Source organism: Scyliorhinus torazame, chromosome 13 (genome assembly GCF_047496885.1).
Source record: "Scyliorhinus torazame isolate Kashiwa2021f chromosome 13, sScyTor2.1, whole genome shotgun sequence".
Taxonomy (NCBI): Eukaryota; Metazoa; Chordata; class Chondrichthyes; order Carcharhiniformes; family Scyliorhinidae; genus Scyliorhinus; species Scyliorhinus torazame.
The window spans coordinates 176,630,511-176,643,001 of NC_092719.1; the positions used below are offsets into that span (position 1 = coordinate 176,630,511).

At 52.5% G+C, this 12,491-nt stretch overlaps 1 protein-coding gene across 3 annotated transcripts in view; it reads left to right on the top strand.

Moving 5' to 3' along the window:
* The first annotated feature begins 7,386 nt into the window (after nucleotides 1–7,386).
* Nucleotides 7,387–12,491, top strand: part of actr8 (actin related protein 8) — a 34,844-nt gene continuing 29,739 nt past the window's right edge. Inside the window, exons 1-4 of one of the 3 annotated variants that reach the window (XM_072472483.1) lie at nucleotides 7,387–7,638; nucleotides 9,877–10,047; nucleotides 11,854–11,964; nucleotides 12,334–12,438. In XM_072472483.1, the coding sequence (XP_072328584.1) occupies nucleotides 7,525–7,638; nucleotides 9,877–10,047; nucleotides 11,854–11,964; nucleotides 12,334–12,438 (501 nt within the window). In that variant the 5' untranslated portion in view covers nucleotides 7,387–7,524. Of the gene's footprint in view, nucleotides 7,639–8,826; nucleotides 9,722–9,876; nucleotides 10,048–11,853; nucleotides 11,965–12,333; nucleotides 12,439–12,491 lie in introns of those variants that run through there. The other 2 variants (XM_072472485.1, XM_072472484.1) reach the window with 2 other exon arrangements.

Below are 12,491 nucleotides of genomic sequence, written 5' to 3' on the forward strand. Positions count from 1 at the left end.
ACAGGATTACAGACACACACACAGGAGCAGCACTGCCACAGGATTACAGACACACACAGGGAGCAGCACTGCCACAGGATCTACAGACACACACAGGAGGACAGCACTGCCACAGGATCTACAGACACACACAGCGAGCAGCACTGCCACAGGATCTACAGACACACACACAGGAAGCAGCATTGCCACAGGATCTACAGACACACACACAGGAGCAGCACTGCGACAGGATTACAGACACACACAGGGAGCAGCACTGCCACAGGATCTACAGACACACACACAGGAGCAGCACTGCCACAGGATTACAGACACACACAGGAGGCAGCACTGCCACAGGATCTACAGACACACACACACAGGAGCAGTACTGCCACAGGATATACAGACACACACACACAGGAGCAGTACTGCCACAGGATCTACAGACACACACACAGGAAGCAGCACTGCCACAGGATTACAGACACACACGGGAGCAGCACTGCCACAGGATCTATAGACACACAGGAGCAGCACTGCCACAGGATTACAGACACACACGGGAGAAGCACTGCCACAGGATTACAGACACACACACAGGGGGAGCAGCACTGCCACAGGATCTACAGACACACACACAGGGAGCAGCACTGCCACAGCATTACAGACACACACACAGGAGCAGCACTGCCACAGGATTACAGACACACGCACAGGAGCAGCACTGCCACAGGATCTACAGACACACACATAGGGAGCAGCACTGCCACAGGATTACAGACTCACACACACAGGAGCAGCACTGCCACAGGATCTACAGACACACACACAGGGAGCAGCACTGCCACAGCATTACAGACACACACACAGGAGCAGCACTGCCACAGGATTACAGACACACACGCAGGAGCAGCACTGCCACAGGATTACAGACACACACACAGGGAGCAGCACTGCCACACGATCTAGACACACACAGGGAGCAGCACTGCCATAGGATCTACAGACACACACACAGGAGCAGCACTGCCACAGGATCTACAGACACACACACAGGAGCAGCACTGCCACAGGATCTACAGACACACACACAGGAGCAGCACTGCCACAGGATTACAGACACACACACAGGGGGAGCAGCACTGCCACAGGATCTACACACTCACGCACAGGAGCAGCACTGCCACAGGATCTACACACTCACGCACAGGAGCAGCACTGCCACAGGATTACAGACACACACACAGGAGCAGCACTGCCACAGGCTCTACAGACACACACACAGGGAGCAGCACTGCCACAGCATTCCAGACACACACACAGGAGCAGCACTGCCACAGGATCTACAGACACACACACAGGAGCAGCACTGCCACAGGATTAGACACTCACACAGGAGCAGCACTGCCACAGGATTACAGACACACACACAGGAGCAGCACTGCCACAGGATTACAGACACACACACACAGCAGCAGCACTGCCACAGGATCTACACACACTCACACAGGAGCAGCACTGCCACAGGATTACAGACACACACGGAGCAGCACTGCCACAGGATCTACAGACACACACAGGAGGACAGCACTGCCACAGGATCTACAGACACACACAGCGAGCAGCACTGCCACAGGATCTACAGACACACACACAGGAAGCAGCATTGCCACAGGATCTACAGACACACACACAGGAGCAGCACTGCGACAGGATTACAGACACACACAGGGAGCAGCACTGCCACAGGATCTACAGACACACACACAGGAGCAGCACTGCCACAGGATTACAGACACACACAGGAGGCAGCACTGCCACAGGATCTACAGACACACACACACAGGAGCAGTACTGCCACAGGATATACAGACACACACACACAGGAGCAGTACTGCCACAGGATCTACAGACACACACACAGGAAGCAGCACTGCCACAGGATTACAGACACACACGGGAGCAGCACTGCCACAGGATCTATAGACACACAGGAGCAGCACTGCCACAGGATTACAGACACACACGGGAGAAGCACTGCCACAGGATTACAGACACACACACAGGGGGAGCAGCACTGCCACAGGATCTACAGACACACACACAGGGAGCAGCACTGCCACAGCATTACAGACACACACACAGGAGCAGCACTGCCACAGGATTACAGACACACGCACAGGAGCAGCACTGCCACAGGATCCACAGACACACACATAGGGAGCAGCACTGCCACAGGATTACAGACACACACACACAGGAGCAGCACTGCCACAGGATCTACAGACACACACACAGGGAGCAGCACTGCCACAGCATTACAGACACACACACAGGAGCAGCACTGCCACAGGATTACAGACACACACACAGGAGCAGCACTGCCACAGGATTACAGACACACACACAGGGAGCAGCACTGCCACACGATCTACAGACACACACACAGGAGCAGCACTGCCACAGGATTACAGACACACACACAGGGGGAGCAGCACTGCCACAGGATCTACACACTCACGCAGAGGAGCAGCACTGCCACAGGATTACAGACACACACACACAGGAGCAGCACTGCCACAGGATCTACAGACACACACACAGGGAGCAGCACTGCCACAGCATTACAGACACACACACAGGAGCAGCACTGCCACAGGATTACAGACACACGCACAGGAGCAGCACTGCCACAGGATCTACAGACACACACATAGGGAGCAGCACTGCCACAGGATTACAGACACACACACACAGGAGCAGCACTGCCACAGGATCTACAGCCAAACACACAGGGAGCAGCACTGCCACAGCATTACAGACACACACACAGGAGCAGCACTGCCACAGGATTACAGACACACACACAGGAGCAGCACTGCCACAGGATTACAGACACACACACAGGAGCAGCACTGCCACAGGATTACAGACACACACAGGAGCAGCACTGCCACAGGATTACAGACACACACATAGGGAGCAGCACTGCCACAGGATCTACAGCCACACACACAGGGAGCAGCACTGCCACAGGATTATAGACACACACACACAGGAGCAGCACTGCCACAGGATCTACAGACACACACACAGGAGCAGCACTGCCACAGGATCTACAGACACACACATAGGGAGCAGCACTGCCACAGGATCTACAGACACACACACAGGAGCAGCACTGCCACAGGATCTACAGACACACACATAGGGAGCAGCACTGCCACAGGATTACAGACACACACACACAGGAGCAGCACTGCCACAGGATCTACAGACACACACACAGGTGGCAGCACTGCCACAGCATTACAGACACACACACAGGAGCAGCACTGCCACAGGATTACAGACACACACACAGGAGCAGCACTGCCACAGGATTACAGACACACACAGGAGCAGCACTGCCACAGGATTACAGACACACACATAGGGAGCAGCACTGCCACAGGATTACAGACACACACACAGGGAGCAGCACTGCCACAGGATCTACAGACACACACACAGGAGCAGCACTGCCACAGGATTACAGACACACACGGGAGCAGCACTGCCACAGGATCTATATACACACAGGAGCAGCACTGCCACAGGATTACAGACACACACGGGAGAAGCACTGCCACAGGATTACAGATACACTGGGTGCAGCACTGACACAGGATCGACAGACACACGGGGGAAAACACTGCCACAGGACCTACAGACACACACAGGAGCAGCACTGCCACAGTTTCTACAGACACACACAGGGAGCAGCAATGCCACAGGATCTACAGACACACACAGGAGGAGCAGCACTGCCACAGGATCTACAGACACACACAGGAGGAGCAGCACTGCCACAGGATCTACAGACACACAGGAGGAGCAGCACTGCCACAGGACCTACAGACACACACAGGAGGAGCAGCACTGCCACAGGACCTACAGACACACAGGGGGTGCAGCACTGACACAGGATCGACAGGCACACGGGGGAAAACACTGCCACAGGACCTACAGACACACACAGGAGGAGCAGCACTGCCACAGGACCTACAGACACACAAAGGGAGCAGCACTGCCACAGGATCTACAGACACACACAGGGAGCAGCACTGCCACAGGATCTACAGACACACACAGGAGGAGCAGCACTGCCACAGGTTCTACAGACACACACAGGGAGCAGCACTGCCACAGGACCTACAGACACACTGGGTGCAGCACTGACACAGGATCGACAGACACACGGGGGAAAACACTGCCACAGGATCTACAGACACAAACTGGAGGAGCAGCACTGCCACAGGATCTACAGTACGAAGTTTTACAACACCAGGTTAAAGTCCAACAGGTTTGGTTCGATGTCACTAGCTTTCGGAGCGCTGCTCCTTCCTCAGGTGAATGAAGAGGTATGTTCCAGAAACACATATCTCGAAAACCTGTTGGACTTTAACCTGGTGTTGTAAAACTTCGTACTGTGCTCACCCCAGTCCAACGCCGGCATCTCCACATCACAGGATCTACAGACACAGGGAGCATCACTGCCACAGGATCTACAGACACACACACAGGGAGCAGCACTGCCACAGGATTACAGACACACACACAGGGAGCAGCACTGCCACACGATCTAGACACACACAGGGAGCAGCACTGCCATAGGATCTACAGACACACACACAGGAGCAGCACTGCCACAGGATCTACAGACACACACACAGGAGCAGCACTGCCACAGGATCTACAGACACACACACAGGAGCAGCACTGCCACAGGATTACAGACACACACACAGGGGGAGCAGCACTGCCACAGGATCTACACACTCACGCACAGGAGCAGCACTGCCACAGGATTACAGACACACACACAGGAGCAGCACTGCCACAGGATCTACAGACACACACACAGGGAGCAGCACTGCCACAGCATTAGACACACACACAGGAGCAGCACTGCCACAGGATTACAGACACACACACAGGAGCAGCACTGCCACAGGATCTACAGACACACACACAGGAGCAGCACTGCCACAGGATTAGACACACACAGGAGCAGCACTGCCACAGGATTACAGACACACACACAGGAGCAGCACTGCCACAGGATTACAGACACACACACAGGAGCAGCACTGCCACAGGATCTACACACACACACACAGGAGCTGCACTGCCACAGGATTACAGACACACATAGGGAGCAGCACTGCCACAGGATCTACAGACACACACAGGAGGACAGCACTGCCAGAGGTTCTACAGACACACACAGGGAGCAGCACTGCCACAGGATTACAGACACACACACAGGAGCAGCACTGCCACAGTATCTACAGACACACACACAGGAGCAGCACTGCCACAGGATCTACAGACACACACACAGGAGCAGCACTGCCACAGGATTACAGACACACACACAGGGGGAGCAGCACTGCCACAGGATCTACACACTCACGCACAGGAGCAGCACTGCCACAGGATTACAGACACACACACACAGGAGCAGCACTGCCACAGGATCTACAGACACACACACAGGGAGCAGCACTGCCACAGCATTACAGACACACACACAGGAGCAGCACTGCCACAGGATTACAGACACACGCACAGGAGCAGCACTGCCACAGGATCTACAGACACACACATAGGGAGCAGCACTGCCACAGGATTACAGACACACACACACAGGAGCAGCACTGCCACAGGATCTACAGACACACACACAGGGAGCAGCACTGCCACAGCATTACAGACACACACACAGGAGCAGCACTGCCACAGGATTACAGACACACACACAGGAGCAGCACTGCCACAGGATTACAGACACACACACAGGGAGCAGCACTGCCACACGATCTACAGACACACACACAGGAGCAGCACTGCCACAGGATTACAGACACACACACAGGGGGAGCAGCACTGCCACAGGATCTACACACTCACGCAGAGGAGCAGCACTGCCACAGGATTACAGACACACACACACAGGAGCAGCACTGCCACAGGATCTACAGACACACACACAGGGAGCAGCACTGCCACAGCATTACAGACACACACACAGGAGCAGCACTGCCACAGGATTACAGACACACGCACAGGAGCAGCACTGCCACAGGATCTACAGACACACACATAGGGAGCAGCACTGCCACAGGATTACAGACACACACACACAGGAGCAGCACTGCCACAGGATCTACAGACACACACACAGGGAGCAGCACTGCCACAGCATTACAGGCACACACACAGGAGCAGCACTGCCACAGGATTACAGACACACACACAGGAGCAGCACTGCCACAGAATTACAGACACACACACAGGAGCAGCACTGCCACAGGATTACAGACACACACAGGAGCAGCACTGCCACAGGATTACAGACACACACATAGGGAGCAGCACTGCCACAGGATCTACAGCCACACACACAGGGAGCAGCACTGCCACAGGATCTACAGACACACACACAGGAGCAGCACTGCCACAGGATCTACAGACACACACACACAGGAGCAGCACTGCCACAGGATCTACAGACACACACACAGGAGCAGCACTGCCACAGGATCTACAGACACACACATAGGGAGCAGCACTGCCACAGGATCTACAGACACACACACAGGGAGCAGCACTGCCACAGGATCTACAGACACACACACAGGAGCAGCACTGCCACAGGATCTACAGACACACACATAGGGAGCAGCACTGCCACAGGATTACAGACACACACACAGGGAGCAGCACTGCCACAGGATCTACAGACACACACACAGGGAGCAGCACTGCCACAGGATCTACAGACACACACACAGGAGCAGCACTGCCACAGGATCTACAGACACACACATAGGGAGCAGCACTGCCACAGGATCTACAGACACACACACAGGGAGCAGCACTGCCACAGGATCTACAGACACACACACAGGAGCAGCACTGCCACAGGATCTACAGACACACACACAGGGAGCAGCACTGCCACAGGATCTACAGACACACACATAGGGAGCAGCACTGCCACAGGATCTACAGACACACACACAGGGCAGCACTGCCACAGGATTACAGACACACACACAGGAGCAGCACTGCCACAGGATTACAGACACACACACACAGGAGCAGCAGTGCTCCAGGATCTACAGACACACACACAGGGAGCAGCACTGCCACAGGATCTACAGACACACACACAGGGCAGCACTGCCACAGGATTACAGACACACACACAGGAGCAGCACTGCCACAGGATCTACAGACACACACACAGGAGCAGCACTGCCACAGGATCTACAGACACACACACAGGAGCAGCACTGCCACAGGATCTACAGACACACACACAGGGAGCAGCACTGCCACAGGATCTACAGACACACACACAGGGAGCAGCACTGCCACAGGATCTACAGACACACACACAGGGAGCAGCACTGCCACAGGATTACAGACACACACATAGGGAGCAGCAGTGCTCCAGGGTAGTGACCGGCTTCCCATCTCGCGGTCGGTAAAATGACTCAAGTCGATCAGGAGAATGGCAAAGAAAAAGAGAAAGAAAAGGAGAAGGATCAGCGCGGGGTGAAGCGTCCGATCGTCCCCGCCGCCATCCCAGAGTCGGTGCTGGAGGTGAGTGGGTCGGAGCGAAGGCCGAGGAGCGGCTTTCAGCCGACAGCAGCCGTTTTCACAACCTGGTTACGGGCTGCTTCTGAACTGCGGCCCGGCTCTGACCCAAGGACCGGGAGCCCCGGCTATAAGCTGTGTCCCGGGGCGGGGAGGCTGCGGCCCGGCTCTGAGCTGCTGCGGCCCGGGGCGGGGAGGCTGCGGCCCGGCTCTGAGCTGCTGCGGCCCGGGATGGGAGGCTGCGGCCCGGCTCTGAGCTGCTGCGGCCCGGGGCGGGGAGGCTGCGGCCCGGCTCTGAGCTGCTGCGGCCCGGGGCGGGGAGGCTGCGGCCCGGCTCTGAGCTGCTGCGGCCCGGGGCGGGGAGGCTGCGGCCCGGGGCGGGGAGGCTGCGGCCCGGGGCGGGGAGGCCCGGCTCTGAGCTGCGGCCCGGGGCGGGGAGGCTGCGGCCCGGGGCGGGGAGGCTGCGGCCCGGGGCGGGGAGGCCCGGCTCTGAGCTGCGGCCCGGGGCGGGGAGGCTGCGGCCCGGGGCGGGGAGGCTGCGGCCCGGCTCTGAGCTGCGGCCCGGGGCGGGGAGGCTGCGGCCCGGCTCTGAGCTGCTGCGGCCCGGGGCGGGGAGGCTGCGGCCCGGGGCGGGGAGGCTGCGGCCCGGGGCGGGGAGGCCCGGCTCTGAGCTGCGGCCCGGGGCGGGGAGGCTGCGGCCCGGGGCGGGGAGGCTGCGGCCCGGCTCTGAGCTGCGGCCCGGGGCGGGGAGGCTGCGGCCCGGCTCTGAGCTGCTGCGGCCCGGGGCGGGGAGGCTGCGGCCCGGGATGGGGAGGCTGCGGGGCGGGGAGGCCCGGCTCTGAGCTGCGGCCCGGGGCGGGGAGGCCCGGCTCTGAGCTGCGGCCCGGGGCGGGGAGGCCCGGCTCGCTGGGCCTCTCTGTCGCCTGCAGCCCCCCCCCCCCCCCCCCCCCCGTGCGTTCGCACTGGTTAAATTATTGATCTGTAGACTGGGCACGATTGGCTTCTTGGTGCGGCAATGTAAATAAAATAATTGCTATAATTAGAATCAAAATAATGAAGAACATTAGTGGGTAGCACAGTGGTTAGCACAGTTGTTTCACAGCTCCAGGGTCCCAGGTTCGATTCCCGGCTTGGGTCACTGTCTGTGCGGAGTCTGTACGTTCTCCCCGTGTGTGTGGGGGTTTCCTCCGGGTGCTCCGGTTTCCTCCCTCAAGTCCCGAAAGATGTGAATTGCTCTTAGTGTCTAAAAAGGTTGGGGTTACAGGGATAGGGTGGAGGTGTGGGCTTAGGTAGGGTGCTCTTTCCAAGGGCCAACACAGACTCGATGGGTTGAATGGCCTCCTTTTCTACTGTAAATTCTATGACACCGAATAAGCTAAAAAAAACAGACTGTCCTCCCAATGGGGTTGACCTGTGATTGTTGAGAAATGAAATTAACACACAAGAGTGCTTTAATTTATTTTTACGTTTCTTTTTTTTCTTAAAATGTTTTATTCAGGCATTTGCATTAGCAAGCGAAACAAATGAAAACAGAATTAAAATTATACCACATAATAAATAAGCAGCATCTACTACCCCCGCCCGCCCGAATCACGAGCGCTCGTGATTCCAAATAACCTGTTGGACTTTAACCTGGTGTTGTAAGACTTCTTACTGTGCCCATCCCAGTCCAACACTGCACCCTGTCATTGATACAGTAGATCCAGCTAAGCTGTTAGTCAGTGATGGCCCCCTTACCATCTCCAAGATATTGATAAGGGATTTGTCTGTGATGGTGCCATTTTGAGCTTCTTCGTGATGGTTGTTGCTTGCCATTTATATGTACAGCCTTCATGTTCCTTTTTATTTGCTTCATCATCAGAGTAGCTGAATACTGGAATTGTCAACAAACCGTTCTCCTACTGAGCTAATTTTGAAGGAAACAGCATAGGTATTGTAGAGGGTTTATAGGCAAGTGACAAATAGTTTCATAATGCATATGGGATGAGTTATGTCTGAGGATAACACTTACCTACCAATTTCAACATAATACAAGTTATTCAAATTGCTTTAAACTTGAGCTATAAGGTCTAAAAGGAAGACAGAAAAGGTAGGTTATACTTAACCACTTTCAGTTTGCCTTATTTAAGCCAGGAAAATAGGATCAGAAAGGTTTTAAGTTAAATTAGTTTCTCATCCTGACTTTTCTTGTGTATGTTCTAATGATGGGTTATAAACTGAATCTTTTACGATTTAATTTTGAAGCCAATCCAGAGTAACTTCATTGTGGTTATTCATCCTGGTTCATCTACTCTAAGGATTGGTCGAGCTGCAGATACACTTCCTGTTGGTGTACCTCATGTCATCGCCCGACGACATAAACAGCAAGGACAGATTCGATATGAAGATCCATGGTTACACAGGGATGGTCTCAGTGTAAGCTTGATTTTGTTTTTTGTTGTGTCCTTTTTTATTGCCTGAGTTGAGCCTTTTAGCTTGCCAACATTTGTATTGTAGATTTTCCAGGCAGCTGCAACCATCCACATTCCATGCCAATATCAAAGAAAGCTGTCTACAATGATTTAGTGAGCTCTGTGATGTGGATTTCCCCTTTCTCAGCTTCAGGTGCCAAGTCAAGGGATCATCAAGTAGGGTAGATAGCCAATCATATTGTCTGAGGATACAGCAGGATTTAGATTGTCTGGAGACTTGGGCGGAGAGATGGCAGATGGAGTTTAACCTGGACAAATGTGAGGTAATGCATTTTGGAAGGGCTAATGCAGGTAGGGAATATACAGTGAATGGTAGAACCCTCAAGAGTATTGAAAGTCAAAGAGATCTAGGAGTACAGGTCCACAGATCACTGAAAGGGGCTACACAGGTGGAGAAGGTAGTCAAGAAGGCATACGGCATGCTTGCCTTCATTGGCCGGGGCATTGAGTATAAGAATTGGCAAGTCATGTTGCAGCTGTATAGAACCTTAGTTAGGCCACACTTGGAGTATAGTGTTCAATTCTGGTCGCCACACTACCAGAAGGATGTGGAGGCTTTAGAGAGGGTGCAGAAGAGATTTACCAGAATGTTGCCTGGTATGGAGGGCATAAGCTATGAGGAGCGATTGAATAAACTCGGTTTGTTCTCACTGGAACGAAGGAGGTTGAGGGGCGACCTGATAGAGGTATACAAAATTATGAGGGGCATAGACAGAGTGGATAGTCAGAGGCTTTTCCCCAGGGTAGAGGGGTCAATTACTAGGGGGCATAGGTTTAAGGTGAGAGGGGCAAAGTTTAGAGTAGATGTACGAGGCAAGTTTTTTACGCAGAGGGTAGTGGGTGCCTGGAACTCACTACCGGAGGAGGTAGTGGAGGCAGGGACGATAGGGACATTTAAGGGGCATCTTGACAAATATATGAATAGGATGGGAATAGAAGGATACGGACCCAGGAAGTGTAGAAGATTGTAGTTTAGTCGGGCAGTATGGTCGGCACGGGCTTGGAGGGCCGAAGGGCCTGTTCCTGTGCTGTACATTTCTTTGTTCTTTGTTTGTACTCCCGCAGACGGAAAGCTAGGAAGTAAAGTGCACTGATTTTCCTTCACTTTTAATTCAATTTTACAGTGAGTGAAATAGATGACTAAGGCATGCAGTGTTAGGTTAGAGACTAAAATAACAATTTTCACAGTATTATTTTTAAAATGTGAAATTTTAATCATAATTTAGAGATTTAACATTCCACAAATATAAAATTAGTTTTCAATGGTCAGAGAGGTTTTTCAGAAATAATTATGAGCTTAATGTGCCATTTAAAAGCCCAGTCACACCTCATTCAACAAGGTTTTTTTTTCAAGGGTGTTTAAAGTGAGATTGATAGCGTAAGAGGGCAATTCCTGTCAGTTTAATGATTTATACTTGATTGCAGTCTGGAGGGACATTAACCCGTGCACCCTGTGGAGAAGCACTTCTTGATTTGCAACCTCTCGATTTTGTGTTTAACTTGACATGTGCGGACTCTGCAGGTTACTGTTTGTTTCAGAGGAACACTGACAGATTTGCTGCATTACACTGCAAGATCTGGACCCATGTTTAGGATTAAATACTATCGGACAATGTTTTTGTCCAAGGAGGCAAATTTCATCTTTGTTTTCATTGAAGTAATGTGTTTTTCATCTAATGATCAACTTAAATTGCTAATGTGAAGATAATCTAAAATTGGAAATCAATAAATCCATGATTTTTTTTTTAAGAAACCAGAAAGTAATGAGCAAAGACAGAATGGTCTTAAAATGGTGGATCAAGCCATTTGGTCCAAAAAGATGTCTAATGGTGCAAGGCGAATACCAGCTCCTCCAGATCAGGTACAGTAATACAGTTTTCTGGAGTAAGATTTTATCAAGGCATCAATTTTACACATCGGGAATGGTGGGGGGATCTTTTTCTCTTTAAAACAAACATGGATTGTACTTTCATTCTTCATTGCAATATTACTTTGGTCCAATCAAGCATGATCGACAATCAGAAGATCATATATTATTGTTAAACTTTTTATAGTTGGACATTTTCCACAGAGTTTGCATTAAACTTTAATATATGGGAAGATACTTTTCGAAACCCAATATAGTTTTAAAAAATACAGGTGGCAGGGCAAATGTTTCCTCAATACATAATGAATTTGAGAGCTTTGTGACTAATGAATGACACATGATGACATTTTACATACTTTTCAGGTGAGGGCATACAACAAACAGATGAGATCTGCAGTCTTGGACACCAATTCTGGGGTCAGGTGGACAAACACTTCACATCAGCCCGAGTTTCTTGTAGGAGAAGAGGTATTTCTTTAACTTGATAAGTAAACTTTGTGTTGATGTGCATGCATATTCTT